Genomic DNA, 25,354 nt, shown 5'->3' on the forward strand with positions numbered 1-25,354 from the left:
TTTCGCATCAATCTAACAATCATTAAAAAAAAATACTTCACAATGTAAATCAGTCGTTACATCAAAAATTAGAGGTTTCTCTCTGAATTTTCCGTGTAGAGAAGGACCTTCGGGACAGAACAATGACTCTCGCTTATGAAGGTTTCCCGCATATTCGTTCGAGTGTATTCACAATTGCTTAAGGAAAAGCGACTAAAAAGAAATAAATGATAGATACAAAGACGTTGGTTTAGGAGTTAAATTAAGTCACAATCACAAAACATTTGTAGGGTAATCGCGTAGCTTCGAATAATTTAGGCGACTGGTAAAACCGAAGACGGGATTTTTATTTCGTCGCCCGACTCGACAATAAGCGGATCTCGATAGTGAAAAAGGTTAAAAACACTGACATAATGCTGAACCTCTTCGTTTAAGTAGTTCCAGCTACTTTCTTTCGAAATAAAACTCAATTAAAAAAAAAATGGAAGAATCTCTAATAATCTCAAATTAAAATGAAATTAATTAAAAAGTAATAATAATTATCATAAAATTGTTTATTGGAATAATTATATTTTTAATAACTAAACTTAATTAATAATGAATTAAATAAACATTGTAATATTAAAAGCATTAATCACTAAAAATTTTCTAGTAAGTACAAGGCAGTTTATTTTTGGTTAAATATAACCATGGATATGAAATACATACTGAAAAATTACCATAAAAAAATGTTGAGATCTCTCTCATAGTTTAGATGTTTGTCAATGTTTCAGCAGTGAAAACTCACAGTAAACATGCACCAGAAGTTTCAGATGCACTGCAATTATCTTAATAAATGCCCCATCAATCCCAATAAAGTCAATGAGATATTTAAAGACAGTTAATATTTTTATATCCCTTATCTTATAATGCATACAACCTTAGAAAAGAAAGCATGGTATAGTCATGTCTTACCAAGATTCCTACTTTAAAATAATGATAAATTCAATTCCTAGAATCATTCTTTCCTCTCTACATTTAGGATAGTCTAGAAAAATATTAGAAAGATCTCCTAAGTTGTTGATGATATTTTGAATTAAGCACCAATTATTTAAATATACTTCCCAAAGAAAACATACACTAATAATATTAAAAATTATAATTTCTATCTTATTTATTTGGAAATTGTTTTCATATTTTTATAAATTAATTAAAATTACTAGAGAATCTGATATCAGTCACATTCAAAAAAATAATTAAATTAAATTAGTTATATCTTTTTGTTTTTCATTTTCTATTTTCAAACTTTGTTAAAGTTTTTTTTTTCAGTCTGCCTTTGTCATATGATAGTGTCACAAATGGCAATACATCTATGATTTATTACAGAATGTCAAAAGAATATTTTAAATATAAAGTCAAAAATGTGTTTATAATACAACATAACAAAGTAAAATATGACTTTACTTTAAAAATTAAGAAATTTAAGCTATTTTTGCTCCAATTTACTAAAAACTGGTTTAGCACCTTCTGGGGCATTTTCTAATATCCAAGGATGCTTTAAAACTTGAGTCAACGGCAGTCTTTGATCTGGATTAATAACAAGAAGTTTACCGACTAAATCTTTAGCTTTCTCAGAAACAAAATCTGGGTATTTAATAATAACATATCTGATTTTTTTATAAGTCTGATGTGAATCTTTAGCATCAAAAGGTGGCAATCCCACCAGCAGCTCGTAGCACAACACACCGAGACTCCAAATATCAACAGGATAGCTATGCGGTTTTCCTTCAATCATTTCAGGTGACAAATAATCTAGAGTACCACAAAGAGTCATACGTCTTGAAGAAGGTGAATGTACTGACCAACCAAAATCTGCTATTTTTAACTCATAGTTAGAACCTACGAGTAAATTCTCTGGTTTGATGTCGCGGTGAATAACTTTCTTTGAGTGACAGTAGAGCAAAGCCCTCGTCAAGTCTCTCACACAGATGGCAGCAGTTCTCTCGTCGAATCTCTCTTGGTCCTTTAATAATTTATAAAGCGCACCATACTTCGCGTACTCTAAAATGAAATAAACTCTCTTTTCGTCATGAAAATATCCATACATGCGCAATATATTAGGATGACGCAGTCTACACTGAATTTCAACTTCGCGCCGCACTTGATGTTCTATTTCTGAATCCATGATTTGACTTTTAAATAACACTTTTAATGCAACGACATAATGAGATTCTTTCTCGCGAGCTAAATACACATTACCGAATTTTCCTTTACCGAGAGGTTTTCCCAAGTCGAAATCGGATAATGTCCATACCTTTTTCTTAACGTCTCTGTTCAGTTCGGGTTTAGCAACTTCATTATTTTTGTTCTTATCAGTCTGTGGACGTCGTGACGAGGAAGGTAAATTAGGAACTTTGAAATTATCTGGAGCCTTCTTTTGCGCATTCGATGAACAGGTGAAGCATCGTCCTGTGTTGGGTGGTCGATTTTCTTTACACTCACACTTTTGAATGTTCATTGTTCTGTTTTGAATGTTCGTGATATACCCTTTTATGGCAGATTTACTTCCGAGTAACTTAATAGCTCAAACTTAATTCATAAAATGAGAGCACAAGTTTAAAGTAACTGAAGTTGGATTTCGTAAATTTCATATAACGTATTTTGGGTCCTTATCTTTCTTGTCAAAATATTGAAACGCAGGGTTACCAACCAAATTATTACTTTGGTACTGGCAAGTTAAAAAGTTACACTTTTATTGAGCTTCTATTAAATAATATAGAAAAAGAGTTTAATGGAGATTATTCATGAAAGAGGTTGTAAAACAATAAAACATTGTTTAGGAAATACGAAATAAAGTTTAACTTTTAAACTAACATCAAACCTCTACGTTTGTCATCTATCAGCTGACTGACAGTTAGTTAATAGAATTGCCAGCTGTTACTTTCTTCACGTTATATTTGATAAGTTATCTGTCAAATATTCGTACATAACCTTACATTCGTAGTTTTTCTCATATCTTTGAATATTTTTGCATATAAATAATAACTAAATCTCATATTTAATACTATTTTAAAAACACAACAAGTGCTATTAAATCTTCGCGTTAACTAACTGTAAGTCTTAAGAAATATTTATTAAAAATAACTGTTGTAGAGAGGCTTAACTTTCAACTTGTTTGAAATATTATTATTATTATATTGTGTTTTCTGTAGATTTTATTTGATGTATAAGGGGCAAGATTAATGTATAGAGATTAATATCCTGATCCTATAGTTTTCGTGTACATTCTTAGTCAGTCATTAACTTCGTTTTAAACAATTTTCCAGTCTGGTGTAAGAAATGTCAGAAGATGCAGAGCAGCAGGCAGAGGAAATTGAAGTTCTCAAGTCTATATACGAAGGAGATGAGAATTTTAAACAAGTTGATGCCACAACCTATCAATACAAGGTATTTATTTTTAGTTACTTCAATAAGACTTTACATGAACTAAGTGAATTTTCATCTTCCCCATATTAGCTGAAAATTTTAGAAACAGATTTGTATTTTCACAATGCTGCCAAACATGTCTTACTTATGTATCAATAACACTGAAAATATTGAAAAAAAATCTCAGCCATTTGTAAGTAATAATTGATTACTCTTTATGTTTCCAGTATATTGAAGGAGACAAATCTTTTGTATTGGAAATTAAATGGGGACCGACATATCCAACAGAAAAACCTAAATGCAACTTAGAAATATTCTACAATCAACATTTGTAAGTTTTTTTAAGTACTACATTATCCTTACAAATTCATGACAGAACACATGTGTGAAATGAACGTTATTCCACTTTTCGTCTGATAAGTGTGCATGCCGGAGGCCTAATTTTAATGCTTTTCCCTCACACATCCTTTCCTAATAATGATACCCTATAGGAGAATTGGGCCTACAGGAAGGGGAAATACCTTGATGCATTGCCTACCACTAATCGATGGAGGAGGGGAAGCACAGAAACCAATTCTCCATCCATACTTTCCTTATAAGAAAAGGGTTGGAAGGGAAAGAGGACAAAAATTAGGCCTCTAGCACCACAATCATTAGACGAAACGCGAAATTGCTTCCACTTCACACCTGTCTTTTGTGTAGTTGTGGTATTTCATTGGGTGAGCCGGCCAATTCATGCAACAGATGTTATTGCTGGTGTCTACCACTGTTCTGTTCCATTATAATAACCACCAGCCTATATCCAAATTTTTTTTATATAGGTTCATTCGTAATATTGGTGTAAAGTGTAAAATTTTCCTTCTCAGATTACCTTCCGTTAAAGAAAAAATTTTGGCAATAGTGGATGCGGAGGCAGAGCAGTGGGTGGGATGTGCAATGACATATACATTGTTTGAGTGCTTGAAAGAAAAAGTTGCGGAGATTCTTTCCGAGCAGACCGAGGAGGCTGTCGTGGCCAGGGTGGAGAAGATAGCAATAGATGATCAGGTACCTTAGATGAAATATTACTTTAAATTATCTTTCTTTTACATTATAGTGCACATATGAAAATTTTCGTCATAAAATTTTCCAAAACTGACTTTTTAAGTGAGAACTTTTATTTAACTATTGAACTTTAGGTGAAGATAAAAAAGCATCATCTCATCGTCCTTAAAATATGAATAAGCATAATTTTTTTCATATCTTGTTTGTCCCCATTTTTTTTTTTTAGACAATAGATCTGCTTGCTTATGTTTTAAGTACAACTGATCATACACTTCAAAAATGTATTTCAGACTGAATCAAAGAAACCAGAGAAGAAGGAGCAATTGACAAAAGCGCAGAAGCGTCGAGCGTGGGACCGCGCTGAGATCGGGCGCGCCGGGGAGAAGCCCCGCGGCTGGGACTGGGTCGACATCGTCAAACATCTCTCACAAGCCCCGCACCAGCCCTCCTCATGACCTCTACTTATGTAGAACGTATGTTCTCACTATGCAAATGCTAAATTCTAGGGATATTCTACAATCTCAGCTGTCAAGGTGACATTTTCATTTTTTAAAAGGGTTGCCAGTTGAAATAATTATGAACTGATGAATAACAGTTAAACAAATGATTATTAAACTTTTTGTAACTCACTTCTTGAGTTGCTTGAAGTATATATGTTTTTGATGAATAATGGCAATAACTATGAAACTTAATATTTTACAGTGTACAAATTTAAGCTTTTACTACGAAAATAAAATAGTAAATTGTTTTTTGTTACATTCAACTTGAAGTTTTTTATAATTTAATGGTCCGGGAGCCAGCGACAGATTTTCATGACCAATCCCCTCCCAATCGAAAATTCGTAAAATGCATAAAGGATTTATACTATGAATACTCGCGACCGTCAGCTGCGACTACGAATAAAAATTTACCTGGTGATCGTTTATATGCTACTATGAATGAAAATTAATGTCAGCTTGCTGTATCTCGGTGGAAAGTTTGTCAGCTGGCACCTTGAAAGGTGTAACGCAACAGCATCTATGACCCACTGAAACTTATCAGCTGACGACTTTTCCCTTTACTTACAGCTAGCTGATTTTTTTTATTATTTACTAGAGTATTTTAACAATTCTCTGATAAATTTTCATCCGTGAGGAAATAACGTTTCTTAAGTATATTGTATATACTAGCGCGGATATTGTGACGACACACTTTACATTACACTAGCACAGCCAGCTGACGTATAATCCACCGTGTTATGGTCAGCTGACTATGTTTTTCTTTCAAAATACAACATAAACTATACTCTGATAAATTTTCAAATGAGAGGAAATGACTGAAAAATTTTTTTCTTTCTCCATGTTTGGGAGGCTGCCACTGCCCACCCCACCCACCTAGTCGCAGCTGACGGTCGCGAGTATTCATAGTATAAGTCCCTTATGCATTTTACGAAGTTTCGCTCGAGAGGAAATAATTAACAAAAAAATGCACCTGGCTCCCGGACCATAACTCTAATAATAACTAAAGAGTCTCCAGCACTAAATTTGTATTTATTACAATGTTGCCAACTTCATTATATTTTATAGAATAAACTTTAATTAAAATAAATAATTGCATTTTTTCAGTTCATAATAATGTACCGATCTCATTTAGATTGTCTTAAAATATATTTACGAAAAATTTAATAGGTACATAATCTTTTTGTTTCTTCTTAATAATTTATAAAATATGTGTTCTTAATAATGTCTAAACTGATATATATTGTTATAAAAATATTACGGAATAAAAAAAATCTAAATTAATGAAATGTAAGAAATAAAAAAAACTTTTTTGTCTCAAACTTTGAGTTTTCTTTAAACTACAAAAAAAAGTTTGAGCTGTAAAGTGATGCTTGAGTACTAAAATAGGTTATGTTTTATACAAAGAGGTAACAATCAAATATTGGGTTATTTTATGTTGGTACTCGTACTGACGCCTATTGCTTTTGTTTTATATTTTTGCTTCAGTATTGCAATATGAATAAATACTTTTTTAAAATTGTCTAATAAATGTATAGAATTTAGTAATTATAAAACGATCCTATGTATTATTGCCAGAGCTGGGCATTAACTCGTTAATCCGTTAATCGTTAATTAACGAAGTTAACATTTTGCTTAACGGATTAACTTTTAAGTTAACTTCGAAAAGTGTTAACGCTTTTGTTAACTTCCGTTAAACTCAACTTCCGTTAATAAAAGTTCGTTAATCGTTAAATTAGAATCGTAGAGACGTGCTGTCATTTTGTTTAAATTACGCATCACGCCACGCAAGTTCAGCTATGTTGGGCGACTGACGGCGACTTGAATGGTGAACGAACGAGTTGATAATTGATATATGTGAAGTTCAAGCGAAGAAGTCAGAGCTTCCGGGAAAGACGTGACAAACAGGACAAAATCAAAAGAAGGTTCGAAATAGTATATTTCATTACGAGTATATAAAAGCACGAGTATGTCGAGTATGCCCACCTTCCGAACACTCTTCGTCCCTGCAATACGCCACTTTTTGAGCAACTGTATTAAAACACTTTTTTACTCGTGCTTATTCTTTAGCTTTTCCAAACTTGTGCGTTCTCTTTCCCAACTGTTAAAATAATGTCGGTTAAAAAGAAAAACCAACCACGAAGTTTTTATGATTCATGCAAATATATCTAAAAAGAAGCTACTAATTTGTTACAATATCAGATTTAGTGATTTGATTTAATGAATTAGGTTAGGTTTCATTTTATTTCATCTCATTAAATTTCATTTTCATTTCATATCAATAAAAATAATCTACTGAAGACTTGGCTGTTTGGGCATAGTTCCCTTTGCCTACCCAGAATGGGTGAAAAAAACAAAAAAAAATCTGTTTGTATTCTTTTACGGTTGGCGTCATTTTCCAAACATTTTAGTTAGTTGAGTTTATTGTGTTTTTTATTATTCTATTAAATTGCTTCATTTTTTCGCAACTGTATCAAAAATAGTTGTTTAGTACACGTGCGGAACTGTAATTACAACTTGGTCCAACTGTCAACCCTCACCTTCGGCTGCGCTTCGGCTCGGGTAGACATTTGTCGGAACACTTTGCAATGACAGGCTTTCCGCGCTCGTAATGAAATATACTATAATGCATACATTCATACTTGTCTCTAATACTAATGTGTTATATAGAATGTATAGTCAAATTATTTACTATTTTAAACAAGTGTCGCCACATAAGTGTGAAATTAGTATGTATAATTTTGGTATGGTTAACTGTTAACGATTAACTTTAACTTGCGTTAAATTTTCGAGAATTTGACGCTTTAACGATTAACGAAGTTAATTTTTTAATTAACGAATTAACGATTAACGAAGTTAATTTTTCGATTAACTGTGCCCACCTGTGATTATTGCCATAGTTATATTTGCTAATATATAAAGACATGTTTTTTTCGAGTTTATTTTTTAATCATTTAATCCCCTACACTGACCCATTATGGAAAGCGCTGTGAACTTCAATTGAATACAGAAAAAAAAGAATTGTCTATTTACTGTCAACTTTTTATTGAACTTAACTCAAGATTTAAAAAAATCAATTTTATCCATAATAACCTCTAAATGTCAGATTGACAACTGTAACCATTGACAAATATGTCAATGGTAATTTTGTAACAATTTATTGAATAAAATTATTTGAACGTTTTACAATGATTTATACAAAGCAAGAGTATTACACGCCAGCGGAGGTTGTGATACACAACAGAGCCGACGATTGCTGGGTGTCTTTGAATGGCAAAGTGCTGAACATGACGTCATGGTTGGACAAACAGTTCCGGTACTGCAAGTGCCCCAAAGACTGCTCCTGTCCTAACAAGAACTGGTATTGCGCTGATGACTGCATTGAGTACTGCAAATGTTTCAAAATGGGCTTCGAATATTGCGATGCTAAAAGAGTAAGTATAAGAGAAGTTTTTCAACCAACACCGTCACGAGCTTTTTTCTATCCGAGATCAAAATGTCGTGACGGCTGTCATTTGTCCACAGCGACGATCTCGGTAGAATATTTTCGCGACGTACGATGTACGTTTACGAAATGACGGCGTCGGCGAGGTGGACATGTACAAAAGTGTTTTGCATTGCGGGTATATCGGGCTGTCATAATCTGGGGGCCGTTCTACGCAAAATATCGTCGACCGGGATGTCGGCGATCGGGTGACGGTGGACAAGCCGCTGTAGTAAATGTATTGTCTGTACCTAGGCACCGACGTCTCATTCTCGTTGACGTGACGGTGACGGTGTTGGTGGACAAACGGCCTAACTGTATAGGAATTGTGGGCAGTGCGAGTAAGGCGCGTTGTGGCGTCCGCCTAGACCACTGAACAGATCCGAAACAGATCTGTGAATTACAGTCTCATATAACCCAGTTAACTGGGGAGGGAGTGGCAAAGGCATATTAAAAAAGTAGGCGCCGTAGAAATTCACTCAAAGCGCTAGAAGACCTAAAACCGTGGGTTGTGGGTTAGGATTCAAAACCACAATGTTTTGTTGTGTATTCGTTTTGTACCCTAAACAGCAGCTGGATCGCATCGACACTTTATATCATCCAATTATTGTTATAACTTGTAGCTCGCTATGACAATCCTAGCGTACGCCGGTAAAGACGTCAGCCATTGGTTCAAAGCGGAAGACTGGATAACGTACGTGCACCCTATAGTGACGTCCAGGATACCATTCATGCGTCATGGGCCGAGCTTCGAGCAGCCCGTAGTACCCTCGAATCGCTGGAGACCGATCGACAAGCCCTGGTGGCTGGACGACAGTATTGTGGTAGGAAAGCTGACCGCGAGGAGCAGGCCGATAAGAATCACCAATACACTTACAAGTGAGGTTAAATGTGTTACTTTATATAGTTATATGATCATACTATATAACATGCATCGCACGTTCAGTTCCGCTTTTTGAGTTCACTTAATACGAAAAAGAACTATAATAGTATGGAAAGTGTTAACTATTGTTTGGAGTAGTTATTACCACAGATAATAAAGTACTATAAGTAATACTACCACAGATAATAACAAGTAACATTTTTATCCGACGTTCTTACGATGAAGGAAAACATCGTGATGGTAACAACAATCTGGAGATACTGCGATGAAATTCAAAGATATGTGTGAAGTCAACCCGTACTGGGCTAGCGTGGTTAACTATGGCGTAGTCACCCCTAACTTCGGGTAGGCTCCGTACCCCTCAGTGGAGACGTATGAGCTTATGATGAACAAGTAACATTACGAAAGGCGCAGCATTTTTTGACTATCTAATCATAAATTTAAGATTGTGCATGCCATACTAATCTTCATTCAAACTCATCTACAGGTTTTCTTTTATCGAATTAGTGGATAGAATATAGATGAAAAAATCATTAAATTGTCAGGTTCATCTGTTATGTTGGAGGTGTGCTCTGAGGAGACTATCTACCAAATAATGATGCGCTACCTGCCGCACAATGCTCACATGCATTCGTACACTTGGTGCCATCTGGGCAAACCCCTCAAGTACCATCGCACGCTCGAGCAAAACAAGGTTTACGACGAGAGAGATCGCTTCAGCGAGGTGGCGTTGCCGGAGAATATCTATGTACCTGATATTTTGCTTTACTATAACGATGATCTCACTGAAGGTACCTAATACCTAGTACCTTTATAACTAGACCTAACTAACCTAGAAAATTGTAGTAATTCGTAGAAATCTTAAAATTAAGAATATTCAAGACATGTCATATCAGACGAGATATGTATCTGGCAGTGTAGTCAAACAGAAAAAAAATATCAAATACATATATGAAGCGAATAAAGAACCTTTGACAGGTTGTCAAGAATGCACTTACACCGAATTTTTCTTTTCCAGATCTCCCTCGAGATGGTTGTGTTTGTTTCAACAGGGAGTGTGTGTCGAAGCCCGAGCAATGCAAAAATAAATAATTCATAAAACATTTAAATAAATAAAAACGAGTAAAATATCTATTAGAAATTCTAAACCATTTTATTTTTAATTGAAATGTAATAATAAATCGTCAACTACTAAGTATTTTTCTCATAAAACTGAGTGAAGAAAAACTGCAGTAAGGACACAAATAAGTGACCATTCGTTACGTATGAGAGACTATAAACAATACGTTTGGTAAAAAGAGTTATTAATGTCTAACACATACAATTAGGAGTAGAAAAACGTAGGCTATCCAGCGATGTGTTCGCTGACTGGGCGCGTGGACGCTGCACTCATCGGCAAAAAAACTGGTGCAGACACACTCCGTACCACTCGTTAGTGCTTATGCGGAAAATAAATGCATTAGATATACATTGCAAGGTTGTACGTGATTTATTTTTATTCTTGGGATATACCCTTTTTATGTGAACGTTATCTATCTCTGAAATAAACTTGAACAACGTAAAAGATTTAATTAAAAATCTCCAGTAAATATTGAATTAAACAAATTTTGCAATGCCCCAGTTATAACTAAAGAAAGAAGAATATTCACATGAATGTATCGATTAATTTGTTGACGTGTCCTATTATCAAGATGGTCACCCTATTTGCTTAAGATCCGTAACTTCTAGATATTTTTCTTACAATTACATTAAAAGGTTAACTTTTTGTTTGGCGCGTGCGAGTACTGATAGCAGGTACAGACCTTGTATAGATTGTAACCACCTAATACAGAAGAAAGTAATTAGGAATGGTAATATCATTCTAGTGTTACATTGCTTGTTCAATGCAAGATAAACCATAGTTTCTATAATTGTACGCTAAAAAGCTAAAATAATAAAAAAAATAAAAACTGGTGGGTTATATACCACTGTAAGAAAAGACAATCCTGCAGTAATAAGTCCCAAATCCAAACTATTTTCAACTAGCTTCTCTTTTCATTACGGTAATACTCCCATAAGACAACGATCAGTTTTTACTTCAACATTTAAAGTCTACGAACTGCAACAAGTGGCCGACGCAGGCGCAGGTCACAGGATTTGCGCTCCACCGAGCGCGACGAGCCCTTATGGACCCCAGCCATGTTGCCTACTACATTCCCCTTTTTATTTGAAAAAATGCATAGCAGCAATATATCAAGTAAGACGCGTGCCGGAGTAACTTTTTGTGTGTGATACGTTAGCTTCGGTGGTTAGGATTTTTATCTACATTGTAGGTACTACATAGGTTCATCAGGAAGTAACAATTTCGTTTATTCTTGTGTCTTCAATTATAATCAACCGAATCGATAAATCACGTTAGCTTAACGTTAAAGCTTTCTTTAACCCTAAAATCCTCGGGATTTGTATCTCCAATTAATATTGGAGGTAATTCCACATCCACAAATGATTACCACTGACGAAATAGAAATATGATATCCATTTAAATTATCTACATGTCTGTACTTATTTCTCTAAAGTGTGTTTACCCCACGCGAAATCGCTATTTCTATAAGCGTAACCAGCATTTACTACTTACCCGACGCGACCACCACGCATGCGCGGATCGGATAATTCACATGTTACCCCAAATTATAGTACTCGCCCCATGCAGAGACCCAATAATAATGAACGAGTAAAATAAACCGTCGGCCATTTTCGTCCATAGACAAATGAGTGACGCGGCGCGCGCACGTGTGACGTTAAAAAGTTGAACCAAAAAATTTGGCGCGTATTTTTTGTAATTTGTGGTTGTTTTTTGTTTCTAGACTTTTTGTACCTAATTTACTACTCTGTATCGGTTATTTGAAGTGAAATGGCTAATCTTGCGTTATGGAATTAATAACATTTATTTGTTATTAGCTGTAAACTTTACCCAGGTCAGTACAAATTTAAAAAAATGCATTAAGTTTTTAATATGCGTATGACGTAAGACTAAAACTAGTAGTGTTGAAGTAGGAATTTAATAAAATTTTCAGCTTTATGCGCCAATGCATTTTTTACCTACTTTTAATGCACTCGGTTTTTTGAGGGTTTGGATTTTTGTAGGTTGGCAATAACTGTTTTCTAGTAATAAAAAAATAAAGAACCAATCCTTGTTTATTAAAGTGAGTCATGGGGTGCGCCTTATAATAAGGGCGAGAGATGTTTGCAGATTCGTCAGCGTTTATAAAGCGTATCAGATATTGATTTTATTCCCCTTCTCTGGGGAGTGTTATTGTGACGTTCCCTATTCATCACGACACTAATGGGTTCTATACTTCATAGTTGCATTACTCGTGTTTACTTTAATGAGAGCGTTGACATTGAATTAAAGTAGATAATAAAGTGGTGATATAGTAATTGTTGCTAAAAGCTTAGCGCATAGGCTTCTGTCTTGGTCACACTAGCTGTCGCCCGCAACTCCGTTCGCGCGGAATTTAAAAATAATTAGTAGTCTGTGTGTTCTTCCAGACTATGATCTACATCTATGCCAAATTTCATTGAGATCCGTTTAGTCGTTCTTGAGATAACTTCAAACAAACATCCATCCAAACATTCGCATTTATAATATTATTAAGATGTTCTTCATTTTAAAAGTTCGGTTTGGCAGGATAATAATGTCAGTAAAATTAATAGAGTGGAAATGCGATCTTTAAGAAGCATGATAGGTGTGACCACGTATGATAGGATTAGAAATAGTGCTATGAAGGAAGAAAGTGGTATAAAAGAGGTTGTCGTGAATAGAGTTGAAAAAGGTATGCGTAGATGGTTTGGTCACGTTGAAAGGATGAATGAAAGGGGATTAACAATATAAATTTATGGCGCGAAATTGAGCATCAGTGTCAGTCGGAGGACACAGACAGTCTTTTACTGTGCACATTGATGAAGTACTCAAGAAGGGCGGGATTAAGAGCACCTTAAACCGACGTGCATGGATGCGTAGATGTATAAGTGTGGAAGAAGCGAGAGGGGTTTGTCAGGATTGCGCCAAGAGATCTGTGGTCTCTGCCTACCCTTCTAAGGTTAGTTCCCTACGTCCCTGAAAACTTATTTATGGACGCGTTTATGTTGTTGTTAAAAAGTATCGTAAGTTTATTTGGTTTAATGGTGCTTTCCTTTGAAGTAGACGATTTTGTCTTTAATTTTCATTCATAGTAGCATATAAACGATCACCAGGTAAATTTTTATTTGAGAGGAAATCACTGAAAAATATATTTTTTTTTTATGTTTGGGAGGTTGCCAATGCCCACCCCACCCACGGAGTCGCAGCTGACGGTCGCGAGTATTCATAGTATAAGTCCTTTATGCATTTTACGAATTTTCGATTGGGAGGGGATTGGTCATGAAAATCTGTCGCTGGCTCCCGGACCACATGTTTTTTCACAATTAGCTTTTCTATTCTATTTAGAATTTAAGCAGATGCATTCTCTGTACAAATGGACAATTATCTTTGGTGATTTGTTACCTATCTAACAAAGACTTCGCGCCATTGTGCTGCTCGATGGAAACAAAAAAAAAGCCTATCGAATCTTTCCATTGTCTTTGCGTTGACCATAGATACCGCTTCCTGTCAGTTTGACCTTAACTTACTACCGTGATACCCCGAAGTTATATTATTTAACATTTGTAATAGGTAGTCTTTTTGTTATATGCTTAAAGCAATGAGATAATTTAAGGAGTCTCAGTAACAGACGATACAAACGATGTTTATCAATAATAAATAAATAATTTATGTTGTTTTTTTTTTCTCAGATTTTGGCGATGGCTACATTACCAATCTATGTATCATTGAGCAGGTAAATTTGATTTTATATTTAGTTTTATTATAGCAAGATTAGGTAAAGTGTACATAATCATCCTTCGAGATATTTCTTTGGGTGACAACTTCTATAGACCTTCTGTTTAAGAGCCAGATCTGACAAAAACTGTTGCTTAGTTAAGTTATCATTTTCATTCATTTCGGAATTTAATGATTTATTCGTACATAAGTGTAAGTGATAGTCATTTATTTATGTTATTGGAACGAAGTTCTTAATCGCGCGTTGTGAAAGTGGGCTAGATGGAAAAAATTCTTACGAAAAGTTGTCACGACACTTTTTGCTATAGGAAGTATGTTAACGACGAATGAGCGCTACTTCACCATGGCAACGACGTGACAATATATAACGAAAATTCATAGAAATAAAATGTACTTCTTGTGAAGACTTAAGTTTTTTATTCATAGAATAAACATTGGTTCCTTCACTAATTAATTAAAAAGAACTTCGTTCCATCCGGGTGTCCCTTGACACCTCTCAAGTTTTTTTTATTTTAAATCAAATCGTTTTAACAGTACATTGAGGTACATGATGAGAATGCGATATTATTACAAGAGAAAATCGATTCCTGCAAAAAGTAAAACCATAAACACCGAATTTGTTCCGTCTCTCTGGTAACGAGTGTAGTTCGACAGATCGTAAAACGGTGAGTTAATTCCGTTATAGCTGGTTATAGCTCATCACGGTTATAACTTTATGAGTTTTTTAACGACCGTCGACTTTCGACAAGCTCATGTGCATGGTAATTAGCATACGGAATCCCGACGATCCCTCGGGAGCCAGGAAATGATTCGTAAATACATGGGACACGTGACATGTGGTAGATAATTACTTGACTTTATGACATTTTTATAGTTGTCAACGATATTTTGTTGTCTCGAAATTCACAGTCGCTGACAACTATAGTTTCAGTGTTCTACGTACTTTGATCTTTATGGATTGTGATTCATCGCATTACCCCTATTCTGTAATATTGCCAAACGAAAATTTAGTCCGAACGTTGATAAAGACGGTATGAAAATTGACGATATATTGTAGACGAGTTGTATTTGCCAAGTACTAAAATGATAGCATTTTGTAAGCAAGTAGTGTCTAAATCGACAATACATTTGAGGCCTCTATGGGTAGTTGAACAGTAACTGTACAAGCAATAACAATATAAATTATGTATAGAGCTTGCGAGAGCTTTCGTCGCGTCCGCCGCCGCTTCCTGTCTCCCGGTAAGGAAGTAAATACCGAGACGTGCTCTGCTTAGGGCTGCCGATGACGACTACATTGTATAAAGTCATAGAAACTTGACACGAATAGGAATTATTTAATAAAGCAAAGCAAAATACACAAAACTTCGTAGCTTACGTGGCGGTTCTTTACTAAGCCAAATGTAAAATTCAATATTCAACAGGATGCAAGCATATAAATTGTATGTCGCAATTTTTATGATTTATATATTAACAGTAAGTATCTATATCAAAATTTAGAATAAAAATCTAATTAATACATTTTAAAATGTAAATGTGGCAGCCCTAAAGCTCAATATCTGTCATTTAATAATAATGCCATAGCCACCATATTGCCTTTGCCTTTTTGGTCACTGATCGAAATACTTCTCACATACTAATACCACCCAGCAAAACATACTATATTTCATATACATTACTTCTATGTACAAATATACTTATATCATTTCCTTTGAAACAATCGTTGACATTCCTCGATTTGTGACGAGTTAAAAAAAATCGTTTTTATAACTTTTGAATATAGTTTCACAATAATTTCAGTAATGGGTACAGGTTGCTCGTCTTGCTATATTTTTCTATTTCTATAATATATATTTTTCTATAATAGGTTGAGAATATAGCTATTTGATAGACTCTGTTGCAATAAGTTGGCAAGATTTATGCGGCCTTTGTTTTAGAACTGTATCATTATCCGCGATAGCCATGAGAAGAACTCGAATGAGGTTTTACTACTGTTACTGTTTGATGCAAAATGAATTGAATAACTGCTCTTCTTTTAAAGGTTATAACTTCTGTACCAGGGTCGGCATTGGGAAAGGGCACTATTAGGCGATCGCCTAGTGCGCTGGACAGAAAGGGGCGGCACAGGTCAGCGAATTAAACAGTCTCACATAACCTTCGCATCGTAAAAAAAAGAGGGCGCTGTACAAATCTCGCCCACGGCGCTAGTAACCTAAAACCATGACTGTTTGTAACTACACAAGTTAAAGAAATAGCTATATTTTAACTGACTATATATTTCCTTACCATCTTGAACATGGATCTCACCACTGCTAGACTTATCGTTGGTTCCTGAGACCCAAATCTGTGTATAAAACATAACGTCATCCTCATCCCGATCATTATCTTTAACGAAACGGATATATTTATAACGGGGATTTTGGTCTCAGAAAGTTATTGTTAATTTCTATCAATTATTCTAATCAAGTTTCATGTTCTTCACACATTAGAAAAGGTGCATATTTTCAACATTAATATTCCTAATGGATCATATTAAAACAAAAAATAAATTAAAGCGTTTGTGATTTATTGCTTAAAGAAGTAATATGGTGATCGTAATGTTCTGTAAACACGAGAGACAAATAAGAACGTGTGATTGAGCTGTGTAAGCGGCGTTAAGCAGATAATTTCATGGTGCGCTGCCGCCTTCGTCAATCAATCATTCTCGCATCTACTTCCCCAGATGCTGAGTTTGACGTAGGGTCATTGGAAGTTTAATCATTTTCCCTGTAGGCCGTACAAAGGTTTATTTTTAATATGTTTTTTTTAAATGTTTAGAACATAACAGAACAGAGCACATTAGTTTTTAAACTAATTAAATTAAGTTATTAAGTAAATTTTTTTAGGATTAATTTGAACAAAGCTCCTCCTTCTTCAAGTTTATCATAGTGTTATTCTCATACAAGTTCAGTTATATTAATTTGTGAGAAAGGTAACAAGGAAAACATTTACTGAACGAGGTCAATGTTTGACAGAGTATGTACGAAAGTGAGTTCCTATACATATGTACTATTATTGTAACAATTAATGATAATGCTCGTCACCAGATTTTGAATTATGTATGATTGTAATGTAATGTTAATTTTATGGCTCATTTATTGCCATCTCTCATTCATTTAATGATTTATGGTTATATTATACGTTTGTTACACGTTACAACTATACTTCATATTTACTTTCTCGGTATTAGTCAGCCGTTTTAACCCGAGTGTGCAAGGGGTGCGAGGTATCCGGGCACCGAGCCCTGGAAGGCGCCAATGGACGTATTGGCGCCTTCCAGGGCTCGCTAAGCACGCGAATTGCTTACTGCACTACAACGGCCCTGGAGGGTTAGTACTGTTAAATTTAGACGTGATAATTTTTGTGTCAGTTTTCTTCTACTGCTGGAAACTTTACCATTTTAAAAAGGGTGATACAAAATTATGTGATCTTGAAATTACTTTTTAAAAATGATTTTACTTCTTAGTATCCTCATAGTAATAAGAAAAATGCAAACTGTAGCACTCAAAGTTGTTTATGTAATACTTAAATAGTAGTTAGTTTAGATTAATCTTACGTAAGTGACCTCTTAAGAACTTTCAGAGTGGCAGTAAAAGTACAAAGTGGCTTGTTAAGTTTAATTCAACATAATGTCAGCGTTGCATTTTATTTATTTTATATGCTCCCTCTTGTTACAAAAACACATGGCCTGTTGGTCACATACGCCGTCGTCTCTCACTGTCAATTCGCGTTAAGTTTGAATGAACCCGCACTCACAGTGTTAAAATTGTTAAATGTATATTTAAGTTAGAGTAAGTATTCTAACAACTACTAAGTTAAAAATTAATCTTAGCCCCTATCTAATATATAAAATTCTCGTGTCACGGTGTTCGAACTTGAACTCCTCCGAAACGGCTTGACCGATTCTCATGAAATTTTGTGAGCATATTCAGTAGGTTTGAGAATCGGCCAACATCTATTTTTCATAACCCCCCCCCCATTTAGTTTTTTCTAACTGCGCGCGGACGGAGTCGCGGGCGACAGCTAGTAATATATAAATATCTGGGGGTTAAATATAAGAATCATTATGGTTGAAAACAAATAGTTTGCTTTTGATTTTTTAAGTTTTTTAAATTGTTTGAAGTTTGTTTATTTATAATAAAAATAGAATAAACATTAATTGTCACATATAAAAAAACAACTTATAATTGACTATAGTTTTTTTTCTTAGTTCAGCTGGTGTAGGAAGGCCGAGGTTATCCTTGCGCTAGTTTTCAGCTGGTTTTCACTTAGGAGATAGGGGTAGCTAAAGCTAAAAATTAAGGAGAAAACATAGTAGGATTTTTGACATTTGATAAAAACATTACTTTCTGTAAAAATTTAGTGAATCAAAGGACAATTAAGCAACTTGCTAGTACATACTTAACAAAAAAAAAAACGAAACTTGTTGGTATCGTATTTGCATGTAGCAAGAAGCTGGTACCTTGCAGTTCCTTGCGTTTCTGCGACCTGCTTCCATCCGGTGCGAGCTCCTATTACCAAGTTCCGCTCTTGTCCGGTTTGAGGCAAGCGTCAACATCTTGTTGAAAATAACGCAAGTTAAAATCTTAACGGTAAATTAATGTTATAATAACTTAAGTAGTTGAAAATTTAACAGAAGTATTAATTGAATAATAACAGTTTTGTTTTTTTTTTTAACGTTTACAAAAGAATCATTAAAATTAAATACAATTAAGTTTAAAGCGATTACTTTAACATTAATTCTATTGTGCAAATAAATTGCAAATTCTACATTTTTTCCAGCATGCGATTATAAACTTTAAACGTTATTATACACGAGCGAATATTGCGAGCGAGCGTTGTTGTGTATAAACTTTTTTGTGGTGTGTACTCGAAGTGAAGTCGTTGCACGTTAGCTCGGCCCTTGTCCGCCTACGTGCTTATAAAATTTATTTACAATATTATTTAAGCATTATTTTAATACAAGTTTACTAAATTCATTTATATTACATACTAAAGCTTTATACTGTAGTGATATAACATCCAGTCTACTGAAAGCGGATTCCAATCACCCCCAAATAATAGACAAATTACAATTTACTCTAAAAATCGTAAATTTCAAAACATGTCTGGTAAAACACTTTTTATATAACAATATAACATTAGAAACCGTAAATTTATAATATCACTAAAGTGTAGTGGTCGCACAATTCGTATAATTTTTACAAAATAACTAAAGTCAATTATCAATATGGCCGCCATGTATGGAATTCTCCTACCGCTGTTAACGTAATATTGACATATAATCGAAACAAAGGATTGTTAATCGCGCAAAAAGTGACTAAAGATAGAAGAATCGCTCGATTTTCATTTGTTACAACAAAGCATCTGCGATTCCTCTGGTATTGTAGATGTCCTTGGGCGTCGATGAACACCTTGGTGTTCCCGCTGCTCGTTTGCCCCCTTCTCTTATAAAAAAAAATATATATATAAACAAGATCAAAAAATATCAGAAGTGTTTGTTATGAACAAAACATATAAGTGATTGGATGAAAGATCTTTAACCTTTGTTAAAAATACATATATTCATCTTAATGTAGGGAAAAACCGGCCAGACGTCTGAAAAGTTTGAAGGTATTATCATTTATTAGTTTGTTAACCTGGTAATTTGCAATATAAATCCATTCTAAACCGGTGATATCGCGTACTGTTAAAGGCTAAATAATGTGGTACCTTCACGAAGACCAAAAGCTGCGCCTACGCGCGGCGGCAGACAAGAACGCATTATCCTCTGCCTTATTTAGTGTGATGAATCCAGTTTAGTAATTAATTTTTGTAAAGATATTATCAGTAGGTACATGATATTTAATGAAAAATCAAATTTAAAATATGATTCAGGTTGCGGCTTTTGTTTTGAATTACGCATATTCCGTTGTTTTTGTTGGTTGAATCAGCCTTATAAAAGTTGGTAACGCTTAGTTTTAAAGGTGAATGAAGCTTAAATTGTTTGTCTAGTTTTTAAAATCTCAAGGTAGACTAGACACCCACTAAATTGAATGGAACTGCAGATTAATCAGACTGTCGTAAAAATATTAATCATATTCATTTAGATATATGGCTATTTTTTAATATTTTTAACAAATGGAATATTAATAGATGAGATTTAAAAAATCAGTAGCACTAGAATAAAAAACAAATCGACCAATCCGACGAAGACATCTTTAATAAATCCCATAAGAGATGTAACTCTCTTCGTTGTCTTTCGTTACTTTTATTACGCTGAATAATTCTCACCAATGAAAAACAAAGCACACACATTTCTGATTGTATAAAAAACAATAAAGAAGATAAGATTGAAGTCAGACCATGGCCGGGCAAGTCAAAAGATTTACATAGGGAATGAAGTGATTGCAGATAGTCCGGACGTGCCTCGCCGCCACTAGACCGCGACCATACCAGTACCGGGGGGTAAGGAGGGCGACACGGGGGGAGGGTACCGGCCTTTTAATTAGATGTATAATACAGAAGTTGAAGCATGTTGTCTTTTTTTTGATTTTGTTTCGGAAAACTTTTATTTAGACTGGTTTAAACATGTAGCGACTTGCCATCATTCCATCTTCATTTGCTGATCAGTTACGTTTTTATTTATAAATTCACATTTCCGTACGTTATACCTAACACGCTTCTAATCCAAAATAAATATGTTTCAGTTTTCCTCAAAGATTTTTAGAATCAGGGGATGAAAATGTTATGTTTTTTGTCGAAGGTGGTACGACATTTTTAAATTTTTAGCCGACTTCAAAAAGAAGGAGGTTATCAATTCGACTGTATTTTTTTTTTTTTTTTTTTTATGTGTGTTACCGCGAAACTCGGCCCCTGGTGGTCCGATTTTGATAAAAATTATTTTAATCGAAAGGAAGTGCTTGCAGGTGGGTCCCATTTTTTTGTTTTTTTTTTTTAAAATAACTAGAAGACTAGTAGATTTTGAATATAGCTTCAAAATTTGTTGCGGAAATTAGGGACATTTTTGCTTTCAGCGCTTACGTAGGCTAAACTATAGGACCTACATAAAAATGATGTATGGCGAATTGTAGCTCTTTAAATGTGCTAAATAAAAGTCCGCGATAGCATATATCTATCTTTTATAGTTTTCTCACAATAACCATTTTTTTCTTCAGAAACATCAATTAAATTCATGCCCTATTTCCGACGCTATTATTCGAGTTCGATATTAACCCTTATGTAAATAAATATGTTCATTATCAAGAGAATTAAATGTAGATTATATTTGCAATTGAAACTATATCATTCTGTCTAATAGTTTAGGAGATATCGTAAGAATAAAATTACGCGGAAACGAAAAATGCTACATCGCGTTACAATGAATAGCACAAATTTGCTTTCTGGGCTTACGTAGGTCAAACTATATGACCTACATTAAAATGATGTATCGAGTAATTATAGATCCTTAAATTTGCTAAATAAAAGTCTCAGGTGGCATATATCTATCATCTATGGATGTCTCACAAAAACCATGTTATTATGAACAAACTTCGATTAAATTGCACACGAAAAACAGCGTCGTAAGCTTAAGGCGCTATTATATTATATTCGATATGAATCCTTATCCAAATAAATATGTTTGATGGCTAGAGTATTAAATGCAGATTACATTAGCCTTTAAACTATGTAATTCTGATCAATAGTTTGGAAGATATTAAATTATTAAAAACTACGCGCATTCGAAAAATGCTACTGCGGCGCGCGGCTGGACAAAATTAAAGGCACGCTACGATGTATTAGTTCGTTAATTTTCAATTTGTATACCGATTTTGATAATTATTTCATTGTTTAAAGGATAAGTGGTTATCTGGTGTATTCTAAATTAGTTTTTGAATTGAAGTACACACATATTAAATAGGAAAGTCCTTTTCTTTATTTGTCTTATTTATGTCCTTATACGAATTAAGGAAATTTGTAATTAAACTTCAAATTCACTAAAAATTGAGAAATAAAACAAACATTTTAAGAAAAAAAAATAGCCGACTTCAAAACAAAAAAAAACTATCTCAAACAAAATGCGCTCAAAAGTAACTTAAAAAAAACAATTTCAAACAAAATGCACTCAAAAGTAACGTAAAAAACAATTTCAAACAAAATTCACTCAAAAGTAACATAAAAAAACAATTTCAAACAAAATGCATTCAAAAGTACCATAAAAAACAATCTCAAACAAAATACACTAAAAAGAAACAAAATAATGTCATGAAAACTTCTTTCTTTCTTTCTTCTCTCTTTCAAAAACCCTCTAAACTCTAAAGAAAGTTCTCTTCTTTCTTGTAACATGTCTATATTGTATAATTATTGTTATTTTGGAGTCGGTTTCGGCCTAAGTAGGGACATAAACGTAAGTATGTCTAATACATCTCAAATATAAAATGTCACCTATTTACTTCGGCCGACACCGACTGCGAAATAACAATAATTATACAATATAGACATGTTACAAGAAAGAAGAGAACTTTCTTTAGAGTTTAGAGGGTTTTTGAAAGAGAGAAGAAAGAAAGAAAGAAGTTTTCATGACATTATTTTGTTTCTTTTTAGTGTATTTTGTTTGAGATTGTTTTTTATGGTACTTTTGAATGCATTTTGTTTGAAATTGTTTTTTTATGTTATTAATATTTATTTTATATCGTTTTCATTTATAACTCCGTTCGATTAAATGTTTCGATTCACTAACCATTGACATTATAAATAGAATATATTGTTTCTTTTATCCATATAGTTTATCTTGCTACTGATTATAATTTACTCAACTTTCTCTTACATTGTATCCGCTGGTTTCTCTTAGATCATTGTCTCAATCGATTTCTATACACACTCGACAATAACAAATAACTTTGTTCATCTGATAATATAACACATGTGTGAAATAAAAATATTGTCGCAGAACTGAAAGATTTTTGTGTTTTGACTAGACCAGTGATCGTCAAACTTATTATCTAAAGGGCCAAATATGAATATTACAATAATTACAAAAAAAAAATTGGTAGCCGAATCTGTTCAATAAACTTTATTACACTATAGAAGAATTTTAATTTATTAAATAAGATGTAATTTTTTTCTTACAATTTTTTTTTTATGAAAATATAATTGCGCTTTCCGTGGATATTTGTGCGAGAGCCGCACTTACGCAGTCAAAAAGTCACATGCGGCTCTGGAGTCGTACCCTGCCAACCACTGGCCTATAGAACATATTTTTAAACTTAAGTGCTCGAGGTAAAATCGTAAAAAAATTAAGTACAATACCCGACATTTGAATCATCAAGTTCGTAAGAAGAGTACCTTTCTGCCTAATATGCCAACTAAAACGAGCACTACTCGTATAATATGTAAAAAATAGGATTGGTTCTCTAAAGTTACAATTTGCCAGGAAACCTTTTAAAGTAGATTACCTGGAAGTGGGGAGCCACAACTTGATTACATAAACATGGATATTATAAAGACTTGAATGAATGTTTCATTTAGCGAGCAAAGTTGTTCTTACAGTTATTGTTGCGTGTTGTCTTGCGCTACTACTAAAACTTTGAACTTTTGAAAGTAATTTATTACATTACAAGTAGACAAAAACAAACATAATTCAAACTATCCCTTAGTTACATTACTTAATTCGATTGTTTTTTTTAAAGAATAATGTTTAACTGTTCATTGAAGGATTTCATTACAAATTGTTTAAAGTTCAAAGCTTTTACACTCCCTATATTCGCGATGCTCCTCCCAAATTAAAGGCCCTCGAGCAATTGCGGTCGTGTGCTGAGGCTCTTACTTTGGAATGTCCGGACAACCCTGTTGTTCCGTCACGGTCCTTGTACTACGATGAAAGGGCCACAAATTATACAGACCAGCTGCTGTCATGTCAAAATGAAATTTAAATGAGGTCTCACGAGTTATTCTTTTGTCATATTAATATTACAATAGAGTAATATTTTTTAAAAGTTTTAATACTTTACATTATTATAGAAACATTGTCTAGTATTATTATCAGATATCATAGCGCGAGTCGTTGAGCAGAACACTAGTTTAACTCGAAGCGGGATGGGGGGGGGAATGGCATAGAGCGTTCTTAGAGCTGCCAAGATATATGTATTCAACAGTAATATTTACTTTGAAAATGTACTACATATAAACGTTTTTTTAATAAGGTCACCAATAAATACAGTTAACTTCATAATATAAATTAATCCAATATTAAATATATCTCGGTGATTTGGCTAATTGGAATAATCTATTAACAAGTCAACATAACTGCAGATAATTTACAGATTGCACGATGTTTATCAACCCCTTAATGTTCTTAGTCGTGTAATTTTCCCGTATTAAACTGCCATCAACTCTATAATTAAAGCTTTAGACCGTTAATTAATCGCTCCGGACCTGTTTAGTATCGTTTGGATGATTCGCTACAGAACCGGATATCCGTTTATTAAACAAAATGGCGAACGCTTTGGTTTTAATTTAATTAAAACAACTGGTAATAAAAGAAAATGGTCATCGTAAGTACATTTTTAAACATTTATATGTTTACTTTATCTTTATTCATAGCTTAAAAAGAAATAACAAAATGTTGATGTTTTCATGAATTTTATGGTCTTTTTTAAATCCTTGAAGTTGAATAACTCGTGAAATATTCTTGTTAAAAATCCTTTGTTTAATGATGGAAATGTCAAAGAGCTCTTGTTTAAAAATGCTTTAATCTCGTATTATGTTTACTTTCCCTATTATAGTATACAATGTATCAAACATACAGAGAGAGAGAGAGAGAGCGAGAGAGAGATGATATCAGATATAAGTAGGTGTATGTCAGAGAAAGAGTTACGGTTCTCAACTTTTACTTTACACGGCTAGTTATTGTCATCTTCAAGCGCTAATAAGATTATTGGCATTTGTTACCGTAAAATTCCACTGTTTTATTGACACGTGTTGTTGTCACTATTTTTTCAATGGGAATAAAAGGGATGTAAATAAATTATACAAGTGCTTCAACAGTCTAATACCAACAATTACACACAACAGCGTGAGAAATGTTAGACTTTCCACTGCACATTGGATAATGCATACAATACTGTTATGGCTATAAAAAATTGTATGAAATTGCCGTCATGTTTATAAATTTAAGTAAACCACAATGTTAT

At 33.9% G+C, this 25,354-nt stretch overlaps 3 protein-coding genes across 3 annotated transcripts; 2 read left to right on the forward strand and 1 right to left on the reverse strand.

Moving 5' to 3' along the window:
- Positions 1 to 1,444: 1,444 nt before the first annotated feature.
- Positions 1,445 to 2,640, reverse strand: LOC106720626 (serine/threonine-protein kinase Aurora-2). Its single transcript, XM_014515344.2, has one exon. It carries the CDS (start codon positions 2,474 to 2,476, stop codon positions 1,445 to 1,447), a length of 1,032 nt encoding a protein of 343 aa, XP_014370830.2. The 5' UTR covers positions 2,477 to 2,640.
- A 274-nt stretch (positions 2,641 to 2,914) lies between these two features.
- On the forward strand, positions 2,915 to 5,124 carry LOC106720703 (RWD domain-containing protein 4). The gene is made up of 5 exons (XM_014515451.2): positions 2,915 to 3,071; positions 3,285 to 3,405; positions 3,612 to 3,715; positions 4,251 to 4,431; positions 4,719 to 5,124. The coding sequence occupies exons 2-5, from the start codon at positions 3,298 to 3,300 to the stop codon at positions 4,881 to 4,883; spliced, it is 558 nt and encodes a 185-aa protein (XP_014370937.1). The 5' UTR covers positions 2,915 to 3,071; positions 3,285 to 3,297; the 3' UTR covers positions 4,884 to 5,124.
- Positions 5,125 to 8,058: 2,934 nt separating this feature from the next.
- LOC106720720 (cytochrome b5 domain-containing protein 1) lies at positions 8,059 to 10,409 on the forward strand. The gene is made up of 4 exons (XM_014515468.2): positions 8,059 to 8,359; positions 9,033 to 9,288; positions 9,838 to 10,083; positions 10,311 to 10,409. Exons 1-4 carry the CDS (start codon positions 8,114 to 8,116, stop codon positions 10,382 to 10,384), a joined length of 822 nt encoding a protein of 273 aa, XP_014370954.2. The 5' UTR covers positions 8,059 to 8,113; the 3' UTR covers positions 10,385 to 10,409.
- The last annotated feature ends 14,945 nt before the right edge of the window (positions 10,410 to 25,354 follow it).

Source organism: Papilio machaon, chromosome 4 (genome assembly GCF_912999745.1).
Source record: "Papilio machaon chromosome 4, ilPapMach1.1, whole genome shotgun sequence".
NCBI lineage: Eukaryota > Metazoa > Arthropoda > Insecta > Lepidoptera > Papilionidae > Papilio > Papilio machaon.